The sequence below is a fragment of the Miniopterus schreibersii genome (assembly GCF_964146895.1).
Source record: "Miniopterus schreibersii genome assembly, chromosome: 1".
Lineage (NCBI taxonomy): Eukaryota > Metazoa > Chordata > Mammalia > Chiroptera > Miniopteridae > Miniopterus > Miniopterus schreibersii.
In genome coordinates this window covers 126666363-126691215 of record NC_138101.1, presented here as the reverse complement: position 1 = coordinate 126691215, position 24853 = coordinate 126666363, and the positions used below count along the sequence as shown (strand labels likewise).

General features: G+C 41.9%; 1 protein-coding gene across 2 annotated transcripts in view; it reads left to right on the top strand.

Moving 5' to 3' along the window:
* AKAP6 (A-kinase anchoring protein 6) overlaps positions 1-24853 on the top strand; it is a 516415-nt gene that overhangs the window by 293269 nt on the left and 198293 nt on the right. For both annotated transcript variants that reach the window (XM_081157931.1, XM_081157932.1), the window contains 2 exons: positions 17898-17994; positions 19140-19303. In XM_081157931.1, coding sequence (XP_081014057.1) covers positions 17898-17994; positions 19140-19303 — 261 coding nt within the window. The remainder of the gene's footprint in view (positions 1-17897; positions 17995-19139; positions 19304-24853) is intronic.

The following is a 24853-nucleotide window of genomic DNA, read 5'->3' as shown; positions in this document are numbered from 1 at the left end:
AGGGGACGTGGAAAACGCTCGGACGAATGTGCTTCTGAATGTGTTAGAAGCAAGAATTATAGACTGGGGGACATCTGATGAACCTCACGAGGTTTTTCCTGAATGCTTCAAAGGGCCGATATCAATTACGAAGGGGTGGGAACCAAGTGGTGGAGTGTGATAGAGCATGAAGGAAAAGCACGTTGTCATAGGAAATGAAAATCCGAGCTTTAAGGACCTCATCTTTATTCCTTTCACCGATAGCATAAAATTGACAAAGGCAGTGAACACGAATCCTAGGGTACCCAACTGTGGGCTTGATTTTCTGCCCCTCTCACACACTCAGAATGTGGATTGAATAAGCGTTGCGCGGGAGTCCCGTGTGTGACCGTTCACAGGGCTGCAGGCCTCTCCCTGTGTTATGAGAGAAAGAGAGGGAGACGGGGAGGGGGGAGGGGCTTCAGTTCTTTGGTGTTTGTGTTTTGTAGTGTTTTATATCATTGCAAGAAAATGTTTCAAAATCCTATTGCTGCATGCAAACGGTCTTGTGGATGGTAAAGAATGGCAGAACTGTGTGGCAGAGAATGAGTGTATTGTTACCCTTTTTAGAGACCTGGGTTGATGGTGTGTAAAGATGCCAGTAACCCATCTTTCAGCAGATGAGTGGACAGAACAGCTGTGGTACATTTACACCATGGAATACTACTCGTCCGTAAAAAGGAAGAAAATCTTACCCTTTGAGACAGCATGGATGGACTTGGAGAGCATTATGCTAAGTGAAATAAGCCAGTCAGACAAGTACCCATATGACTGCACTCATATGTAGAATTTAATGAACAGAACTAACAAGCAAAATAGAGACAGACTCATAGATAGAGAGCAAACTGACGGCTCTGGTTGGCGGTGGTGGTGTTGGGGGGAGGGTGGGGAAGGACTGAGCAAAGAAGAGAAAAAAGAGATAAAAATGCCAGTAACCTTAAACACCTTTCTTGTACGTGGGTTTTTAAACACTGCCCTCAATACTCAATTCCTTGTTGAGTAGAGCATTGCTTTTTTAAAAAGAGGGCATTTCATAATAGCAAGATAAAGATATTCAGTGCTTTATAATGTAAATTGTATTAATTAGAATGTCAACTTTTCACTGGCATTGTTCTGACAGAAATTGTAATCTGTGTTTAAACAGGAGTATATGAACTTTATTTCACATCAAGTGTGCTGTCTTAATTTCTCTTGATTTAATATTTTATGGGAAACACACGTTGAGTTTTTGAGGTCCCCGAGGGCATAGGGACATAAAGAGTGCCTCAACTCTTCGTTGAACACCAGGCTAAGAGGTGTGAACTGAGGTCTCTCTCCTTTGTGGGAGTTGAGTGACAGGGCCTCTTTATAACCAGTGTCCCCTTCTCAAACCTGGATCACAGATTCCTTACTTAGCAGCCTGTGCTGGCCTCTGCCTCATTCTAGCCCAACACTATCCCCTAGACGTTTCTGCGATGATGGGATATTTCATATTGCATTGTTCAGGGTGGGAGCCACTAACCACATCTCTCTAGTGAGCGCATGGCTTACCTGGCCAGAGCAACTGAGGAAATGAATTTTCAATTCGAATTAACTTACATTTAAATGTAAATTTCCAAACGTGGCTAGTGACTACTGTATTCCAGCCCTATAAATAGCAGGACTCCTTATAGCTGACCATAACAACTTGCAGACATCCTTACTTGCCACAGAATGACATCTCATCCAAAAAGTGGAAACCATTATCCCCTTGTTCTGGATCTCTCCATTAGATCCACAGCAGAGAGCCCTTCCTAAACTGTTTATCTCTTAAAGAATAAACTTGTTTCTGCCTAAAAAGCAACACTTTCTTGAACCAGCTTTCTCCATCTGCATGTTTGATGGTCCTGGTTTGACTAGGGACAACATAGGAACAGCTTCTTCATCTGCTGTGCAAATAGTCAGGGAGTATGGCTTCCAGTTCCGTTCACTGACGTTGGCTCACAATTGCGAATCTCACTTCTGAAATTATGAATGATGCTATCAGTTACTAAAGACCTCCTGTGTGTGGATTGCCGCTGAGTGATAGCTAAGGACAGTGACTGAGTCACTGCTATGTTGTGTGCTGTGCCTGTTACTCTAGATACAGCCTATGGTCTAAACATCTTTAAACTCAGAGCTACTCTGTGTCCCTGAGGACAAGTGTCTACATTGTCTTCTGTCAATATTGTCAGGTTTTTTTTTTTAATTTTAATTTTTTTATTTGAAATATGTCTTTGTTGATTTCAGAGAGAAAAGGGGAAAGGGAGAGAGAGATAGAAACATCAATGATGAGAGAGTCATTGATCAGCTGCTCCTTCACACCCCTACTGGGGATCGAGCCGGCAACCCGGGCATGTGCCCTGACCGGGAATAGAATCCAGATCTCCTGGATCTTAGGTCGCTGAGTCATGCTGGCTGGGTTAGTATTTTTTATTGTATTTCCTTACTGTGGTCCAAGTTAATATTAAGTTATTCTACTCAAAAGAAGACAAATAAAACCTACCTTACCATAAAGTCGGTATACAACTAAGCCTACAGATTTATATTCCTCACTTCACCCTGCCTAAGTCATTGCTGTTCCTTAATGAGTGAGCAAGAGGTACTTGCAAGATTATTCAGCATGTAGAGATAGCTTCATGAGTTTCTTTAAACATCTGTATAGATTCTATAATTTACATTAAATCAAATGATGTGCCAGCCCCTGAGTTCAGCATCTCCTCTGGCTTAATAATGTAAGAAAGCTGGCACCCTGCTATGTTTATTGTAAAGAAAAACAAATATAAAAACAATAACAAAAGTTGTACATTTATATTTGGATACTTAATTCAATTATTTTCCATGACGGTAACCAAGGGTTTTTACCAACACAAATCAATTAAAGCTTCACAATACCTGTATGAGAGATGTGAAGGAGCTTTATTTTAACTGTAAAAAGCGCTGTGAAATTACGATGATACATCAATGATTTTCCTTGATAATTAATCATCTGCTTGCAACCTGGATGCTCCTTTCAGAGATACAATTCCTATCTTCCTAGAAAATGACATTTTCAGGAAAATGTCATTCTAGAAAGGTATTTTGTGAATATTGAACATATTGAACATTCATCTTCTTTGAAAACCACTTTTAAATAGCACTGTATACATATGTTCTTAGATGGACTCCCTTCTTCCTCACCCTGTCCACTTTTCTTAAATAGCTGTATTGAGGTATATTTGACATACAATAAATTGTGTCTACTTAAAGTACACCATTTTACAGGTTTCCACAAACTGACAAATATATATGCCCATGAAACCATCACCACCATCAACACAATGAACATGTCCATCACCTCCAAAAGCGTCCTCACGATCCTTTGTAATTCTTCCCTTCCTTCCTGCTGACTTTTCTCCCATCTCTCAGCAGTCAGATCTGCTTTCTGTTACTATTAGATGTTTTTGTGCTTTTGGAACTTTACATCAATGGAATCAAACAATATGTACTCTCTCTTTTTTGGGGGCAGTTCTCTAGTTTCTTTCACCTGGCACATTTATTTTGTTGTTGCATGTTTTAATTGTTCACTCATTTTTATTGCTGAGTAATATTCTGTTGCATAGATATACCACAATATATTTACCCACTTACCTGTTGCTGGACATTTAAATTGTTTCCCTCACCATCTTTCTTATTGGCTAAAGAGGCAAAAGTCAGCAAAAGCTGAGTTTGAGTATAAGCATCATAAGTAGTCCTTGGCAGACTATTTAGATATTTTTCCCTTTAAGAAGATTTATAGTCTTCAGAGTTAGAGTGCTTATGAGTAAAGCAGCAACTTCTCCCACTAAAGATTTCAGTTCATGTCCCTTTGCTCCTGAGGAGATACCAGGGATTTCAGACCTAAGGAAGATGACCATGGATTAAATGTAGTCATCTATAGACCCAGAAATGGTGAATGTAATGCAAGATTGAGCAGTAAACTTCTTGTAGGATAAGCAAAGTACTGTTCAGATCACGGAGAAAAAAGTTTTATTGGTTCTTCTTGGAGGGTAGGGAAAGCTCAAAGAGGTAATTTGATGTTCACCTCACAGGCCGTATGTGGTCTGTTGGATAGACAGGGAAGGAGAGCAGATGGGAGGAAATTTTACGGGCAAGTAAGGGAGGTGCAGTGAGCCATCTGGTGTGGCTGAGACTGAGTTGGAGTTTTGCAGGTTGGGACTGGGTGGTAAAGGAGCCTGTCTTTTTACTGGACTGAGCTTTTCTCTGGGGCAATGGGAGCTCATTGAAGGTTTGATTTTATTTTAAGACGGGAGTGACATGAATCAGCCACCAGCTCCGTGGGGGTGGGATCCAGGGCTTACAGGAGAGGATAGCTAAGGGCATAATGGACCATGGCTGGAGTTCGGCGTTGGGAGGGTGTGCTGGGGCAGGCAGTACCTTATGAGTTTCTTTAAATGCATTTTTTGACTAACTAATGTATGGATATAACTCAAAATTCTAACGGTAAAGAAGGGAAGGGACTATAAAAACGTAGAGAGTCAAAAGTAAGCCTCCCACCTTTATCGTCCCGATTACTGGTTCTCCTCCCTTCGGGCGCCACTGTTCCACGTTTCCTTATACCCTTTCAGGGCGATTTCAGGTATTTGAAAGAAATGCGTATGTGTACTGTACTTTGTTCCCTTAATTTATATTATCAGTAATTCAAAATCAGTGTAGAGCTGCATCATCCTTTCAAGTGGTTGCCATGACTTGTTTAACCAGCCCTTCTTGATAAAAACGTAGGTCGTTTGCCCTTGTTTTCAGTTATAAACAGTGTTTCAGTGAATATCCTTGGGTGTTCACCGTCTTGCATAGCGTAAGTATATCCTTAGAATAAATACCTTACATGTGCAGATTCTGGGGGAAAGATTATGCACATTTCACATTTTCATGCAGTGCCAAACTGTCCTTGGTAGGGATTGCACACGTTTATACTCAGCTTGCGTGGGAACGCGCACGACTGCACTCCCCTGTTTTTGGAGAATGTGATCACATGGGTTGAGATCTGTCCCTTTGATAGTTACAGATGGCATTGCATTGTGGTTTAGCTTTTGTTTCTTACATTTTAAGTGGAGTTGAGCACCTCTTCATATTTTTAGGAATCATTTGTATTTCTTTTCTGAGAGCCATCTGCACATGTTCTTAGCCTGTTTTTCTGTTGGATCATTGGCCTTTTGCTTCAGGATTTATGGGAGCTTTTTATATATGAAGGAAATGAGTCCCTTGTCTGTGATATGCGTAGAAAATGCTTTTAAAAGAAACTATTTTGGGGATTTGGTTCCAAAAGAACATGGGTATCTCAGTCCTTTGAGGAATCTGGGGTTAGGCAGACCCAAAGGCCAGGCTGGTAAGCATGTAACAGGTCTCTCCCCTTGATTCCAGTCCTGCTAGACCAGTATTTTCTAGGGAGTTTGCTTACTTGTCATGGGTGGAACAAGCCAGGGAGGCTATTGCTGAATGAGTGGATTAAATGATATCTGAGCAGTGAGAGAAATGGAGAGGATGTGGGCCAGGGGTAGCTGTGAGATAGATAAGAAGAGAGTAGAGGAAATGGTACGTATACGAGAAATCACTTGGCCTGGCCCTGCCAAGGCCTCACCAAAGAGAAGCAGTTCCAGCCATTGCATTAGGGGTCAGTTCATTAAATGTTTGACCAAATATAGCAGGCTGCTTTTTAAGTTGACCATTTTGTATGGCCCTCGAATGATGTTATAAATATCCAAATGGCCCTTGGCAGAAAAAAGGTTCCCCACCCCTGGATTAGAGAGAGAGGGACAGATTGGAGAGACATGTCCACAGTCCTCTTTTTGATGCATTCTCTTGTCTAGTCAGAAATCTCACTACCAATTTCTGCTTCCCCTTCCCTGGTTGCCCCCAAGGCTACTGACGTCCTTGAGAATAGCACAGGAAGACCTGCTGCCCCATAGCTGACAGATCTGACCAAGGCTTGATGTATGGAAGGGTATAGAACTTGGCTGAGAGCTTCTCTGCCTGTGTGTGGAGTGGACCAGAGCTCCAGGGCCATGCTAGGGGGGTGTGAAAACAGGGAATGGGAAAGTTACACTGTATTTACATTAAAAAGAGGGAGCAGATATTACAAGAGCTTAGTGACCATCGGGGGCTTGTGCTGAAGGCAGAGCAGACTTTGTCTTTCACACAACTGTGGCAATTATGGGACTCTAGTTAAAGAAAAACATTAAATTATACTCACTGAAAAAAATTCAAACTGTATAAAAGGGCATAAAATTCAAAGTGAAAAGAGTACCCTCCCTTGGGTAACCAACATAAATGGTTTGTTTTATATCCTTTTGGACCTTTTTGTGTAAAAGTGCATACAGTTTAATGATTTTTGATTCATATCATCTATACTTTTCAGTGACTTTTTTTTGCATCTAAACATATCTCAGATATCCTTCTGTTAGTACATGAATATCTACTGCACATTTGCAGCTTCTTAATATTTTATTGTGTGGATGTGCTAATGTTTATTTAATCATTCCCATGATGATGGCTATTTAAGCTGCCTCCTTATTTATGTTTTTGCAAATAATACTATGATGAACATCCAGGTTGTTTTAACGCTAACTGACCGTCTTTTCTTGGTCCCATTGGTTGTCTACAGCAGCAACTCAAGGCTTGCATGTAATGAGAGTCTGTGATACTCCGGGGACAGCCTTTGTGATAGGTCCTAAAAAGCGATTTAGGGTCCATGTTTGTGTGTGTACAGGGTTTGTGTTTGTGTTTATAGCGGTAGCTTTTAAAGCCCGCCTTCCAGAACTTTGTTCTTCATGTTAGGACTGGTACCTGCAATTTGAGGTGACTACCATAAGGTGGCGGAGAAGCACCAAAATCCCACAGGCAGTGCTGAGAACCTGGGTACCCCTGAAGGGTTTGAAAAATTTTCCTGATTGTGTCATCACCCTAAGTACTTACAAAAGCAGATTGGATTAAACTAATAATGCATCTGATTAACAAAATCTCAGGACAGATATTTTCATGCATTTATCATCTATGTTTAGATGTTCATGTTATATCATATTTTTTATGAAAATAGCTTTCATTTGTATCTTAAAATATATATATATACTTCTCACAGTATTTAGCCATACACGTAGAGTTCCTCAAACACATTCAGTTGTTGTTTTCCTTCCGCTTGCCTTTCTATCGCCACCTCTGCTCCAGTTTTCATCTTTTGAAGTTAAAACGGGTTTTCTTTTCCCCATTTCCTGGTGCCCACCTCTTCCTGCCCACCTTTCGCTGCTGAGATGATACCCAGGCCTGGCCCAAGCAGGTTGAGCTTCACAAGACCAGCGGCCATGTGGCTGTACTACTCTGCTAAGGGAGGCAGTCGCCAGACTTCAAAAGCCTGAGCTGTGTGTTTGTCTGTCACCTCCCTCGGCCTCACTAAGCAGGGCTGGGGCCTCCTTGGAGCTGTGAAGTTGCACTTGCTTGTCCCCCTTAATTTCCATTGGTTTAATTAGAGTCGCTGAGAGTTTAGTAGGGAGCATTACTTTTCTCTGGGGGATTTACGATGCTCAGCCCCTAGCCTGGAGTTCCTTCCTTTGGAGACCTGAGGATGGAAAGGTCTGTTGGGAATTTATAGCTCGCAGGCATTTTGAGGTGGATGTGTGGGGATGGAAGGCTCCTTTTGGACATGTGAAAGTCCTAGGCCACATTTGTTTACTCAAATGATTCTACTTCTGTGTCTCTATGAGGCAAACAGTGTTGTCTTCCCCTTTCAGTTAAAAAGGATCCCGCCTGGCCAGGTGTGGCTCAGCAGTTGAGCACTGACCTAGGATCCAGGAGATCTTGGTTCTATTCCTGGTCAGGGCACATACCGGGATGCAGGCTCGATCCCCAGTCAGGGACGTGCAGGAGGCAGCCAATCAATGACTCTCTCATCATTGACGTTTCTATCTCTCTCCCTCTCCCTTCCTCTCTCTGAAATCAATAAAGATATATTGAAAGAAAAAAAAAGGATCCCTGCACTATTCAAAGCACTTGGGAATATGCTTTTTGTCTGATTCATTTTATTTTTGGGCCATAATATTCAGCAGTTCTGATTGTTTTGAAAATTGTTGGTGCTAATTTATTACTTTGTACTAACTTATCACTTTATTTAGTATTTTTTAAAGGATGTAATGAATGCTTTAAATTAGAATGCCAGGGAAACACTGCATTTATTAAATACTTCCATTAGGGCGGGGCTATGCTAAGCACTGAAGAGAGAGTTTGCGGACTGGCCTTGCACTCTGAGGGTCCAGCACAGGCAAAAAGCACACTGTATGGACAGGAGCCTGTGCATGACCTGACTCACACAAGCCAGGGCTGTCACCTACCACCTCATTCCCTGTGCAAACTCCACTGCAGATCCCACTTATCTACAGCTTTACATGGAATTTTGGAATCTTGAAACAATTCATTTGGTATAAATGATATTAAGGTAAAAGTTTCAGGCCTGAAACAGATCTTTACATTAGCCAGAAAAATGCCTGTCATATCTACTGAAGGTTATTGTAAAGATCAAAGAAACACATATGTGAGGATGCTTTGTTCACTTGGGGGGAGTTGCACACATCTTCCTTAGAAACCTGACAACATGTGGTATGAGAAGCTCAGGTGGTCCTAGAGATGTTGAATTTCTCCCCACTCACCCCTTCTCTGAACGACTCACCTGTAACTGTCACCTACTTGAGGGGCAGCTTGTGTCTCTTTGGTGTCTTCTCTGATACCCACCTTGTTCACGCACAATAGTTACTAAAGATATCTGCTAAATGAATGAATGAGCATTTGTAAAAGCAGTGTTGCAACTATTACAGACAGGAAATTATAACTAATATCATAAATCATCAAACAATAATTGAGAATGTCTGCAAGTTAAATTATTTCCTCTGTTATTTTCAAACCAAAATGGACTCTGGTCACAGAGTGTTCTGGGTATTGCACGGTATATTTGTAACAAGAAAAACATCTATAAAGGAGGAAGAAGGAATGCTTCCTTCTGTTGTCAGGATGTAATTCATCCCCTATGGCGGAGAACACAAGGAAAGTAAAAATGCGAACTCAGGTATTAGAAAGGTTAAAAAAATTCCACAGGTTAACATTACCATTTCAAACCTGAAGACTATATGACTAGACAGGATGTTAATGACTTGACATTAGAAAATTTATTAAATTTATTTATAAAGCAGTTTGGTTTCTCCTTTCAAATGCATGAAGCATGTGGGAGTTGGAATAGATCTGCCCCAGGCTGCCAAACAAATTTTAATGGAACTGGAGTCCTTCAGGGATTGTCCTAAATCCACATAATATTCTTAAGTCCTGGTTTATGCACTGGGACCTGTATATTAGCAGATGTATGTGTGAATAATATACTTGTATTCATCCATCACCTTGGTGACTCCACCTCTGTAGGGGCTGTTGCACATCAATTATTCCACCACAGGGGGTACAGAGAGATTTGGGCCAGCATTGACCTCCTTTTCGATCAGGGCGTCAGAGCGCTGTGTTCTGGAAGTCAAATGGTCCCTTTAGACAGAACCTCTGTTTGAGAATCATTGGGCCTGATGTGGCCGTGCTGGGAAGTCAATGTGATTACCTGTGTCAGGTGTGGGGGCAGCATTCAGAAAAACAAATGGAAATTTGCTCACTAAGGGGCACCATTATCATTCAGGATCTCTCCCATCTATTTAATTATTGCATAAAATATTAACAAAGTCAACGTTAGGAAACTACATTTACCTTCCATGCAAAAATGCTCAACTGTTTGTTTGAAAGAAATTATGATTTTTTGAAAGAGCTAAATTCATATTTCAAATGCTTGGAAATGTTTTTATTATGTGAGGTTTCAGAAAGAAAGTCTCCTTAGGAAAAATGAGGATTTTTGTCTTTTTATCTTAGTGTCTTTTTTTTTCAATGAAAATAAAATTTTTATAATGCTTCTCTCTTTTTAAAAACATGTTTTTATTGATTTCAGAGAGAGAGAGAAACATGGGTGTGAGAGAGAAACATCAATTGGTTGCCTCCAGTATGCACCCCGACCAGAGATGGAACCTGGGTATGCGCCCTGACTGGAAATTGAACTGGTGACCTTTTGGTGCACCGATGACACTCAGCCAACTGAGCCCACAGGCCAGGGCTTATGCTTATGTTTTTATCGTAAACTTGGAACCTTTCTGAAGAGTATATAGTACTTTTAGATTTTTTTAAGCTTCTGATATTAAACCTGGAGGTGTGTTGCATATTGTCATAATTGATAAATCAGTGACAAATGTAGCCACTTTATTTTGTTGGGGAGATACAAAGTTGTGATGGTGGCCGACCATTTATTTAATTATGTGGTAAGTACCATATGATGAGAGAGTAAAGTTAAATTGATGATTTGGGCTATCTCAGCCAGATCATGGCAATTACACTAGGATCATCTAAGTGTAATTGGCAAGTAATTTTGTAAGTGAAGGAACATGACAGCTCATTTACATGGTGTTCACTGAGTAAAATTTGGGGACATTTATCAACCACCTCCAAGTGAAGCGCGATTGCACCAATATTTCCCAAAATTCTGTGGGCAGTTTGAAAGCTCCCTGGAAGGTTTTTGGAATGAATCTCTGTTCATTTGCTCTCTGAACGTTTGTTAGGTGTTTGTTGGGCACCAGGCACTGTCCTAGGCACTAAGAATACGAAAATGAGTGAATAGCTCTACTCTCAAGGAACCCATGGAGGGGATTCAGACACATCATCAATAGTTACACAACAGTGTAGTAGGCAGAGATGTGAGCTCTGCACAGGTGCTATGGATGCTGAGGAGTGGGGACTTGGAACATGGAAGATGGTCAGGGAAAACTTGCTAGAGAGGCTGACACCTGAGATGAATTTTAAAGAATGAAGCAGGGCTGTCCTGGCCGGGTGGCTCAGTGGCTTGGAGCATGGTTCAGTACACCAAAAGGTGGTGGTTCGATTCCTGGCCAGGACACATACCTAGGTTGTAGATTCCATCCCTATTCGAGGCGCATAAGAGAGGCAACCGATCAATGTTTCTCTGTCTCTGTCTCTCTCTCCATTTTTCTCTCTCTCAAAATCAATAAAATCATATCCTCGGGTGAGAATTAAAAAAAGAAAAAAAGAATGAAGCAGAGCTGAGCCGGGGGAGGGGAGGCGGCTTTCCAGGCAGAGGTGCAAGAACAGAATCTTGGAAGAGCAAGGTGACTGGTATGAGCTAGAAACTTGAAGCAGCTCGCGCACATTTCCAGGCCGACCTGGGGCCTGAGGAGCAGCCCTGGCTGGGGTCTTAGGGGCCCTGGAGCTCATGCCAGAGGCGGCCCTTATTCTCCAACCTCGGGAAGCCGGGGAGGGCTTTAAGAAGAGGAGCATCTTTTTCAGAGTTGTTTTGTAGACAGACCATTCTGGGTAGCAAATGTTTTTATTGGGCTATTAGGCTATCCCGGGCTCTGTTCTACAGATATCAAGGCGTTTCATCCTCACAGTAACCCCCTGAAGTTGATACTAGCATCTCCCCCTTTTTACAGGCGAAGGAACTGAATATACAGTAGTTGCTCAGAGCTGCACAGCAGGTGACGGAGGAGCCAGGACTTAACCCTGGTTGTCCGTCTCCAGAGCCCACGCTTGTCACCATCGTCCTACACCATGTCTAGCCCCTTGACGCAATCAGCCAGATCTCCCTGTTTATAAAGATGCACACTCCCCACCTACCCACTGGACTGTGAGCTCCATGGGGTCAGGGACTGTATTTAGCTTGTTCACCCCATTCTGCCAGCCATGGACAATGTCTGCGCCGTCACAGGTGTGCCACAAATGGGGAATAAATGTAGTTTTGAGGGGGTCATGACTGGAGGCTGTCCAAGGCATCCTGGCAAGGGGTGAGGAGGAGGGCCTGAATCTGCGGCCTGGTTAGCCGGTAGGGAGGGGTGAGGGCGGAGAGACAAATGGGCAGGCCTTGGGGCTGATCGGAGGTGTGGATTCTGTTGGTGTTTTCTTACAGTGTTTCTAACTCCTGCTCCTACCTGAGAGATGACTTGGCCAAAGAATCAGAGCCAGAGGGAAGCTCATACCGCTTTCCACAGAACTCTTAAATTCCAGGGGAGAAATGGGGGCTCAAGATGAGGAGATAGATAAAACTTACCTGGAGATAGTTAAAAATGGGATGAACACCTCTGCCTGGGCTTGTTGAGAGTCAGGGCTGCCCTGGGGTGGGCGAGTGGTTAGATGGCCTTGGGGATTCCTACGCCTTTGAAAATTTTCAGGTTTAGAATTAAATAAAAATTCTCCCCAGCCACCCATCCTTAATTGCCTGGCTTAAGATAAAATCACAGCGTCCGAGGACTGGAAAATATTGAGTCCAAATGCCTGGACTGTAGTAAGGAAACAGAGAGGTTAGCTGACACGCCCAGGGGCGCACACTTGAAGCAGATGCTAGACCCTGACCCTCGGCCCGCGGTGCGTGCTCCCTCTTCCCTGAACCTCAGGTAGCAGCTCCTGTGTGTTGGTGCCTCCGGCGGGCAGGCCTGGGCTGGGAAGTGCCACAGAGCCAGAGAGAACCTGGTGTCTGCACTGGGGAGTTCAGAGAGCCTCCACAGTAAGTGGCACTTGTCACCTAAGAATGCCATATAGTACCACCATTTACTACATAGAACATTTGGAGAATAGAGAAAATGAATTTAAAAGTTCATGATAATTTTTGTTGAGGCCAATTCATTGCTGGCATTGCTTCACTGCTTTACAGTCATTGTCTCTAACTCTGACAACAACCCAGGAGTTAGTGGTGTCTTCACTTCGTGTTTCAGAAAGCTAAGGCACTGAGAGCTCGTTCCGTCAGACCAGACCATGTTAGCTCCAGGTCCTACCCTACACAGGGGAAGTTAACATTTTGCTGTATTTCCCTACAGTCTTCTTTTTTACATGCTGGGACGATTCATTTACATAGCTATAATTTTATCATAGATACAATTGTGAACCTTCATCTTTGGCTTATAATGTATTCTATGTATTTTTTATGTGCTTTTATAGTCTTCATTTTAATGGCTATATGTCTTATCAAGTTTTAGTAAACAAAGAAACATTTACTAATAAAAACCTTGGCACATATGGCATTCGGAAGGTATATTTTATATTTTGAGTACCATCTGACCATTTTCCACAGATGGCACTGGGGAGGGGAGATGGAGACTGCCAGGCGCTGCACGGGGACCGGGGGTCATGGCTTTCTTCCCCATCCAGGGACCCCTGGGAATGCAGGAGGGTGCAGGCACAGCTCAGAGTGGAGCCTCGGCAGAGACGGCCTGAGGCAGGTAGCAGGTGACTTTTCAATCCTCTGCTTTCCTGACTAAACATATGTTCTTCTCCCTCCCTTGTAAAAAAAGCAAGTTTTCATTTTCTTAGGGTAGTAAAAATCTTTTGTGTGAAGAAAAAGTGTCATCAAGTGCCTTATTCATCAGCGTCTATACTATCTCCTTAAAATGACAGTGGGAGTAAAAGTTCATCAGTTCAATACGTCTTTCACTTTTGGAGACTCCTGACTAATAACCTCTGGTATTTATCATCAGAACAGCCAAAGAGCTAAATTCTGGCACATGCTGTTCTCACGCACTGAGAAGAGCTTAAAAAGACAAAAGATGTTCTCCATTTTTCCTTCTTCCATTCATTTAGAAGAAAAAGCCTATCTTTTTTTAATTAAAAAAAATATGAGCATGCAGAAACATCTGGCCTATATTACCATAGCAGCCTCCTAAATGGCCTCCCAGTCTCCAGTCTGCCCTTTTAAAATCAACGCTACACAACAGCCAGAAAGAATTTTCTAGAACACAGTCCTGCACCAGTCACTCACCTGCACTGTTGCATCTTCTTTCATGTCCCTTTCCTGGTTCTTTGAGTTGTGTAGTCACAGCTCCACTGCCCTGCTTGCACCTGTCCCAGTCACACCACGCTGCAGTGTGGCTCCCTGACTGCTACAGTGAAGGCCGTCTGAGGCCTGCATGCCAGTGGGCTCCCCTGGCACTTGCCCAGAACCTATCACACTCACATGGAGTATGGCCCGCAGTCTTGTTTATACTTGGCCGGCATGATACTTTAGTTTAAAAAAAAAATTAAATTTCATTAGGCAGGGCATAACATTGTTCAGTCTGTTTAAGGCCCCACCGCTGTCTATTACACACCAAACCCTAATTACACATGTACTCTATGCTGGGTCCTATGAGGCTACTTGCTCTCTTATTTTACCCAACAGACTATAAGCTGCATGTGCCAAGATTTTGTATTAACTCTGTATCTATAGGCCTGGCAGAGACTGCTCAATAAATATCTATTGAATTAACCTGTGCTTTTTAAAAAAGCAAAAAAAAAAGACTCAATTAACTCTTTTTAGCTTTTCTGTTCACAAACATCGTAAAACTCAGGGACCTCATTCGACCCAGCAGATGCTGTGTTCTGTGGGGATGAATGAAATTCTGTGTTTGTGATATGATGCTGCTAAGACTGAGCTGCTTTGGATCTTTAAGCCTTTGAATGTGATTATGGTCTTTCCCACCATTTCTTGTACAAGGATATCCATATCTATTCTTATGACCCCTCATGAGAGTTGTTCTTCACATTTGTCATAGTTTTGTCCATCGAGGCACACATTTCCTTGGTTTCATTTCATATCCACATGACCTCCACACTCCCATCAAACCGGGATCTTCAGAAACTTGAATGGAATAGGATTTTATCTGCTTTGTAAGGTTTGACCATGATATGAGTACAGTCCTCGTGATTACTTGAATTTGGATCCTGCCAAGGAGTAATATACCCGGATATGTACAAGCTGGTGAGGCTGGAGGTGGCAGTAATGGAACTATCCATTGGTCAACCACAGATGTGTCATCTTTTTGGTAATCGAGTCCTTTTCTTGGTCACTGTATTTCCCATTTTCTTAGTTTTCTCTTCTAGACGTTCACTTACATGCTGCTTTCAAGACATTAAAAAGATAAGGTGTCCCACAAGACACAGTTTACTCATATTTATGGAATTTCACATCATCAGGGACACAGGCCAGTGGTTCCTGGCCATGGAATGTTGTCGCCATAAATTAAATCTCCAGAAAACGACCCACATCTCGGGGAGCGCTATGGGTGTTTCAGAGGGACTATATACCATGAGACATTGGTGAGGAAACGTGTTAGTAGCACAAGAATCAAGTCCAAGTTCAAGGAAGAGAAAAAGAAAACCCTTTTTCTAAGCTTCCTACCCTAGGAATGGGAGGGGGGTTACAGTGGGGAGAGCTTATCACAGAATCCTTGAGCAGCCAGAAATTTCATTGACGATTTTGTTAATGTGCCTGCCCGGCTGCCTTCTCGTAGGCCCATAGTGGATTCCTCAGCTGATATCATTAATGCGTAATGGGTGCACCTGAAAATCAAGCACTACTGTACCATTTGGGTAATAGTTATATTAAATGGTTCTTTCCTACAGCATCAAGCTTATCAGCTTATCTTTTTCCTAATAATGAATACCTCATCTTTTCCAATTTCCTAATCAAATGCTTCCACATCATCTTGAGGCAGAATCAGATCCCGCTGCATCCAGTCTATACTCTTGGCCGCGATTGTGTCAAATTATGCAACCTACTCGCCAGTCCTTAGGTTCTGTTCCGCTCTGAGACATAGGCCTGCTGCACCTCTCCCGAACCTCGTGATCACCAGCCGCTCAGCACAAGTCTGTTGTGAGTCAACAGAATCAAAGAGCGCATGAGGCTAAATTCACAGTCATGAGGAAATGTCTAGAATGGGTGTCTTCCTAGATTTTGGCACTATGGGGTTGATCTCCAGTGTTTTCCCTGTCCCCTTCCCTGAGACACAAGTATCCCTCGTTTTGCGTGGCATTACTTCAGATCTGAGGCTTTCCACTGCAGGGGCAAAAAGTGCATGCAGCCCTGTTTTGGCTGTAAAATAATAGATATTTCATTTTTCATAGATATTATGTTATATGGATTGACCAGAAGCATCAGGCGGCTTTCCATACATTGTCATAGTTTATCTTCTTCCACCAAATACCTATAACTGAAAGAAGAAAATACAAGAAATAGTGAACAACCCTTCGGGAAACCTAATACTGTCTCTTCCTGTCATATTTGGCTGGAACTTTGTTGTTTCACATGCCTCTAGTCAGATGAATTTTGGAGTAATTTTATTTTATTTTTTTAGTAAAAATTCTTATCTTTATACCTCAAGGCCTGATCTGCCCCATCTCCTTCATTTGCAGCTGCTTTTGATTTTTGATGCTCTGCTTTGTCTTCTGAGCCTTGAAAAGACCCCTTTTCTCCACTAAGAAAAGGAGAGCCCAGACTAGCCACTGTGCATCCGCGGTGACTCGGCGCGCTTCCTTCTCCTAGTAACTGGTTCAGGTGCCCTTCGATGCCAGAGGCCATGCTCTGTATCCCCAGATTGCTATTACTTGACAAAGTGTACAGCATAGGCACAATGCATGGTTTATAAATGAATGAATGAATGAATGAATGAATGAATGAATGAATGAATGAATACCCAATTTCACAATTTATGGTTGTTTAACCTCTTTTGTGCAAATTGCATTCCAGCTGGGACTGTACCATCTTGTACTTCTGCAAATATTCCTAGTACTAAGTTCAGTGCATGTAGCTATGGCTCAATATTTAGGGAAAGCAAATATGCTGTATATTTTGGAGCCCTATCCCAGAGAAGCCAAAATTGGCATGCAGTATTTCAGAATCCATGCTCATTCAGTTAGTCAAGTGGAGGGATGCATTTCTATCCTGACAACTAACCATTGGTTGAACAGATTGGTTACTATGATTACTCTCCATCGGACCTCCTGTGGTTGGAAACCTTTATAACATTCCAGAGATGGAAAAATATTTGGAAAACCATCTGTGCTTCTTGAAATATTGAAATGGAAACCTTCACCTTCACAGAGTGCTACTGATACAGTTAAACAGATACCCACTGTTCCCACAAACATTTATCAAATATTTTGTATGTGACGTGAGTTGGAGATAAATGTGAAACTGGCAAGTCTTTCAAATTGCTTATAATTTGGTAGCCAAATACAGAAATAAAACAGAATACAGGATGATAAAGTCTACAGTAGAAGCAGGTATAAAGAGCAGAGATAATGGGGAGGGGGTATTAACTGTGAAAGGGTTAGGGAAGGGTTCCTGAAAGAAGTGCTCGAATTAGAATTCAGGCACGACAGCAGGTTTTGTTTTTGAATGATTATCATGAGTGAAAAATGCCCCTGCTATGCTTGCTTTATTAATTTATAAAGCAGTATCACATTATGACAAATAAACTTTTAAAAATCAAAGATTTGAAAAGTGTTCGACTCTCAATATAGCACCCGGATCCACCTTGATATTCTATGGTTTACAAGATATCTGAGAAACAGAGCCTAAGTCTGCTGTATTAATGGATTTATATATGTGCACATAACGCTAACGTAATTTATGCTGCCAATTTTTTTATGGTTTCATAAATAGTACTATTACTAGCATTTTAAAAAGGGAAGAAAAGAACTCATATGTGCTAGTAGAAATTCAGTGTATTGTACAGAATACTGCTACTCTTGATATAGCCTATGGGACGTGGTTTTTCATGAAAACCCAGTGAACTTCTAGGTTTGTTAGCTGTTTCAAATAGATGCACTCTACTAACTTAATGGAAACACTTTGAGCCCAGATCCCAAATATCAGTAGCTTTTAGTATTGCAGATTAGTTTGTCCATGGAGTAACTTGGACTCTGTAGTTCCTGATAAAAAGTAGCAAGTAATTTTGTATGGATGTTTTATATAAACTGCCTCACCAGGATTTGATGCTCATATCTTTCCCTTTTCCCTGCAGAGTTTTAAGTTGAATGTAGACAGTCATTGTGCTCTCAAGGAAGCTGTGGAGGAAGAAGGACACCAACTTCTCGAGCTTATTGCATCGCACAAAGCAGGTAAATCCTCCTGAAATATTGCAAGTCTTTATGTCTCCAGACTATTAAGAATGAAGAAGCATTGCTGTAAATTACTGCATATATTCCCCTCCTTATGTATTATTAATATTTACATTATCAGATTGACCTTCAAGATTTATAAATGTTTCATATACTGCATACAATGCTGTGATACTTATGAGATGAAATACTGCCTCCAAATGGTCTGTTCATTTTATTTTGGGCTTGCTGTTCGCCTGAGTTTCAATTGAAACCACATTCCTGAAAACTCCACATTGACATGCTTTTTGATGTAGGTGCTCTGGAAATAACGTTAAGATAATGAATGAGAATTGTGCATATAGTTATGATGCATATGCATTGAGGTACTTATAGATATCATTACAGATACCAGGCTGGCAGTCTCGAGATATCTGATTATTTCCCTGCCAATTCGCACACATGAACGTTTTGCGTGATCTTTGCTGGTCATTGCATTAGCAGAGTTTTGGCCTTACACCAATTCTTACCCCAGTTTTAATGTATTTATGAGGAACAGATTATAAATAAAAAATAGTTTTGTCATTTGGTTATACTTACCCTGGTAGTAAAAGACCATAAGACAGGATGAATTACAATTTGGCCCTTGCTTTGAGCTTACCACAGCTAAATAAAAAAAGAGCAGCATTAATCGGATGTGCTAATGCTAAAGACTGCAGTCTTAATTGTGGCCCATTTACTGTATTTCTCATCGAATTAGCTTACCTATTTCCATACATCTTTCTGATGATTATTAAGTCTCCACACAGATACACACGGGACCTTTTATTTGGAATGTGAATCTATAGTTACTCATTAATATATATATTGTGATTTTTGTTCCATGTGCAATTTTTTTTTTTTTTAGTCAATATACTGAATCCAAGTCCATTCCAAACCATGAATCTGTGTGGTTATTCCATTTTTGTGTCCTTATGCCTCATGTCCAGTCAAAAATTCCCAGTCTCTATTCTGAGTGACAAATACTAATACGGCAGGTGATGGAAATCGTCATTTAAAATTATGTTTATTGTTTTAAGTAACCACCTAATTTACTAAATAAAAAATAATAGTGGTACAAATGCAGTCAAGTCCATAACCGGTGCTCTCCCCTTCTTTTGGAGAAGGGCTGAAGGACATGCTGCGGATGATTGCAAGTCAATGGAAGGAGCTGCAGAGGCAAATCAAACGGCAGCACGGTTGGATTCTCAGGGCCCTGGATACCATCAAAGCCGAGATCCTGGCTACTGATGTGTCTGTGGCGGATGAGGAAGGGACTGGAGGCCCCAAGGTAAGTAGCTTGAAGTTGGCCTTATTTCCCCTTAGTTCTGTCTTCTTTTGAACTAGGCACCACTGAAGTTTTCTTTCCACCCCTAAGGCTTTTCTTTTTTATTGTGTAAACTTTGTATATCTCTCTCTATATAGATATATGTAAACAAACTGAAATGGCTTAGTTTAAAACAACAGAAAAAGCCCACAACTTCCAGGTTTTCCAGGAACAGGTCTTTTTGTGGAAAGTGATAGGGTAGGAGGGGGACACTACTTTCGGGGTAGGAGGAAGGGGGACATAAAACATTTAGTAAACAAAACATAAAGCATCTTAAACATGAATAATCAGAATGGTTTTAAATTGTTTTGTTGCAACTATAAATCACTATAATCAGTGCAATCGCTCAGCTCTGACATCCATTAGCCGCTTGGTTACAGCAAATTAACAAAGGAGAGAGAAAGTGATTCATTATCTCATTCCTGTTAATGACTATCAGATGCATTGCCTAATTAGGGGATGGTCATTGTAGGGGGAAGGAGGTCAGATGCTTCGCTACACATCTCCCTGCTCCGGGTGTAAGTTCTCCATAATGGCACATACACCAAACACAACAAGTACTTTCAAAACGAGTATTGACATGTTTGGGTTATCCATGTTAGATTTACAAAGTAACTCTTAAAGCATATGCCGTTAAACTTTATTTTATTTTATTTTATTTTTATGAGGCACCTTTTAATATCATGTTCTAAAGGTATCTTTAGACTCATGATATGGAAGATAATTTTAATAATTTGATATTTTCATGTAATTTCTTCGTTTGTATTTGTTCTTTTGTGAACGTAAATGCAGAAAACCAGTCTCATAACAGACTCAGCATCGGAACATATTGTAACACCAGGGAAACAGATTTAAGAGTTCAGGGTTTTATTCCTGGCATGGACAGCGTAATTAATTAAATCATCATCCAGTCCTGTATTCAGCATCCATGTGGGCTGGCGTTGTGCTAAATGTGTACAGAGCAAGTTAAACAGCCCCTTTGCCCTCTTAGACTCACATTCTTAAGTGCAGGCAGAGGGGAAGGCCAACCTGCCCTGCAACGGTGAGACCATTTGTCCAGTGAAAAGCTCACACAATTTATAGCTTTGGAACCGCAAACAACAACCTTTAAGTTATTTGTTGGAAACAGGATGGGATGATGAGCTCAGTTCCACTTAACAAAGGTTCCGTGGAGGAGGTCACATTTCAGGAAATACTTGAAGGAAGGAAGAGGGGTGGCTTGGCTCATGAGCACATATTTTTAGGAAGTGATGTGATGAAAGGATCAAAGCTGGAACTAATAATATGGGATGGAGAGCGTAGTCAGCAGACTTCTCGGGGCAGGCGAGGAGCTCTGCTAAGGAGCAGGCTGCAGGGAGAAGTTGATTGGACTAAGGCTTCATTCGACTGGGGCAGTGATGATGAGAAATGACACAACTAAAAACTCCATTGTGTTTTACTTATTTAACAAAAATATACTGTGTGCTCGCTTACTGGATGCTGTCCTGTATCCGATGCACTCCTCCTGCCAGACAGTGTTCTACACCACGTCTGTGTATTCTCTTTTAGTTCTCCCAGCAAGCCTCTACGATAGCCCTTTTATAATCCCCAGTGGAGAAAATGGAGGCCCAGAGAAGTTAAGTAACTTGCCTAAGATCACACAGGTACAGAGTAGCAGAGCTGGGGCCTTTGGCACCAGAGCCCATCTTCATCACCGCCCGGAGCACTGCCCCCCGCCAGCACGGCTCAGGGCAGGGTGTGGTGGTGAGCGGTTAGCCTCAGTACCTGTCCCATGAAGCTTGTGGGGAAGCCAGGAGACTGACTTAAACCTAATAACCGTGCCCTTACAGACTGTGATGTACTGTGAAAGAAAAGGGAACAACCAGAAGTTGGGCTGGGAGCAGTGATTTTGATCAGGACCCCGGGAAGGGCTTCTTCCAGGAAGCTACATCATATGAGCAGACCAGTGTAATTAGGGAGGGGGAGCACTGGCAGGGTCCGCAAAGGGGAAGGGCTTAGGAGGGAAATGACATCACTGATTTACAGCATAGAACCTGTCCTTGGCTGGCGTGGGGCCTGGAGGGGGTGGGGGGCGCCAAAGTGGAACTGCAGAGTAGCTCTGTTCACCAGGGCCAGTTTGAATCTGACACTTTCAAATCAGCTCATTTTGTAGGGAGGAACTGAGATGGAATAAAGACGATGACCCAATGAGGAGAAAGTATGTGTCACCAGCAGAGAGACAGTATCAGCATTTCTTAGAAAGAGGGCTACCTGCCCGTGCCCTGCCTCGGGTGTGCATTATACTCCCAAAGCCCGGACTTTCACACAGTGTGAGAGAGATAAGAATTTAAATGTTAAGAGGAAAAATAAATGCACCCAATTCCTATTGATTTGGATGCTAAACAAACAACAACGAAAACCCCTCTCTATTCGAAATGTCCCCAAAGTGAAAATGCCTTCCTCGAGTCACGTCAGTTTGTAAAGAATAACTCGTGTTCTTCTTGGTAGTAGCATTTCCATCCCAAAGCATTTCCTGTCGCACTGTGTACACAGGACATCTAACAGCAGCTACGAGGAGCGGCTTTGGTAGGTGCCTACAGATGCGGAGCTCGAGCGAGGTGCTGAGTTTGAGACTTTGAGATGGCAGAGCCAGCAAAACCCTAGGCCTTCTGCCTCCTAACTGTTCTTTTCTTCCCCTGTCTGCGCTGAATTTTCTCTGGACAAATGAACTCATCCATAGTCTAGGAAGAAGGTGAAATCAATTTTAAGACAAAGACTTCAAATACGTGTTTCTAAATTTAAGCTTAGGAAACTATGGAGAAGTCAGAATGATCGTGCTTTTTATTTGTTTAATGTTTATGAACCTCCTCCCTCAGTCCCTTAGGCAAACGCAAAGAATAATAGGAGACGCTCAGGCTCTGAAGTCAGGCTGCCTGAGCTCAACCCCTGATGCTTTTTTTTTGGCTTACTAGCTATGTGTCTGCTTGAAAATGACTTAATTCTCGGTGCCTTGGGTTCCTCATTTGTAAAGTGGAGGTAATGCTAATGTCTACCTCTAAGGGTTGTGATGTGCCTTAAAGAGCTGACATATCTAAAGTGCTTAGGACAGTGCCCGACACGTAGTCAGTCCGAGGTAAACGGACAATCCTTCATATTCTAGTTGAGACAACAGACAAATAATTATAATAGAATCTGATCAATGCTCTAGTAGAAGTACAAAGTTCTGTGAGTACACAGAGGAGATAACCAACTTGACTTGGGGGTGTCAAGGAAGGATTTGCAGGGGAGTTATGTTTTAAATGGCATAGTGGGGGGGGGGGGGTCGGGTTGCCAGAGTGAAATTATTGGGCAGTGAGAAGAGGGAAGGCAAAGACCTAGAGGTGTGAAAACGTGATGTGGCTGGACCCAGCATCCTGGGTGATGTTCAGTCCGCTTACCACAATCTACACCAAGGCTCACAATGTGACAAAAAATGACCCTTAATGATCAGTGATTTGAGTAGTAATTCCTCCTCTGTCTTTAATTGACTCTAGCCAAGCCAGAGTGAGAGCCCTGTACAGAATACGTCTAATAGGTACTGTTTAAACAGAAATGCTTTGCCATATTGCACGAAATAGAGCAAGCTTAAATAGGTTACCCTGAAGTCCTCCCAGATTGAGAGCTAGATTCAACTCGTCACCTATCATGTCAGTCTTTTTTCCATGAGTGACCTTGCACAGGTCGTGTACGAATTGTGCCATGAAATGTATCCCCCAGCGTAGCAGTTATGATCATCTATTTCATCTTAGACCTAAAAGAAGAACTAAAATTAAAACATAATAAAAATAACTCCAGAATTCGTCTTAGGTTTACTTCAGAAGCTACCGGGAACTTGAGAAGCATAATAGAAAATCTAAGGAATATATCTAGGGGGTATTTTTCTTTTTTACCTTGTTTGAGAGACTGTAGAAAAGGACTTGGTCTTAGAAATCTTGTAAAGAAGGAAGTTAGGAGGAAATTCAAAGACTCTGGGAAGCGTCTCCCCCAGGACTCAGCAGCATACCTTATTTGTAGTATTTCATTTTTTAAAAAAGTGTTTTCCCAGGCCTGTGAGATCTTTTCTACATGGAAATAGAGAACAGAACTCCCCAGTTCTAGAAATAGAGCCTCAGCACTTACATCTAAGAAAGGAAAATATGCTTGTAATTATACATTTTATTTTAGATTGGTGAAAGTTTATCACCATAAACTAGGTTTTTAGTATGTACATTTTTGAATATATAGATGAATATATAGATGGAGGGATTTCAAAACTCAGTGAATATTTAACTCCTAACAGAGGCTACCTGCTTTTCTTGACTGTTCAAGGCAAAAAGCGAAAACCCTGAAAGCAAGCAGCTTTCTTAAATTTTGCACAGTGCCTTCTACATAGTGTTCTTGTCCTTCATATCCTTACTTTTCACCAATGCAGCACTAGAATCGAGGCCGGGATTTCCCCACATGACTTCACTGGAAGCACACGACGGGGGTACCGTTGTCCCCTTTAAAGAAACAGATGCATTTCCCAAACAAAGACTAGTCGAAAACTTTATTGTAAATTCAGAAAACTTCACAGCTACGCGAAGGGGGATATAGCCTGGGTTCCAATCAACATCTTCATTTCCTCAGTGACAGGAGACAGAGGGTTAGCTGGTTTGAACTCTAGGGTTGTGCTTATTTTATCTGCCTTCTCTGAGGCTCTTAGATTGAAGCTCTCATCTCTTTGGAAATGGACATCAGACGGTGAAGGTTACCGATGCTATCTGTTCAACAATAGTACAAGAGCAAGCTTATGGACATTTCTTGAACATGTTTGCTCAGCCCTACAAATGACAGTTTTCGAAACTGGCTGAGAAGGGACGCGTGCCTGGCCTCTGACTTGGGTATGTCGCTGAGCACCTGGCCTTTCTTGAGATGTCAGGAGAGGGTGAGTCTAATATTAACACACATTTTTGTTTGTTTGTTTGTTTACCAGACACCCAAGCCATGAGTTACCAGTGTTTATGCTAAAAAATTACAGGTAACTTTCTTTAACTGAAGGGAGAGAAAGGAGCTGGTTTGGGGAGCAGCTTTCTATATTTTATCTGTACTGTATAGTGCCCCTGGGGTAACAGTACAGCTGGATATCATTATCCTGGGAGGGAATTTCATTCTCATTCTTTCAAAGCTTTGGTGAGACGAAGAGTGTCTCTGCATTCTTTGCTTTATTGGCTCAAAAGCTAATGCAGTTAGCATGTTCTTTAGTATAGGATCTTCAGAAATGGCATTAAGACAGTGGTGGGAATTATACTTATGTGTTGTCAGTGTCACATACAGTGGCACATACATGTATAAAGAACTACCTGAGATACTTGACTCTCTTTCTCATGTAAATGAAGAGAGCGCAGGTATATGTTGTCAAAGGAACCAGAAATGACATAGTAAGATTAAATTATGCCTAAAGTAGTAGAAAGAAAGACAACAGGCAAAGGCCTGGCCGTTATTTATTGAGTGCAGACAGAGAGCTCAGCCCAGTGC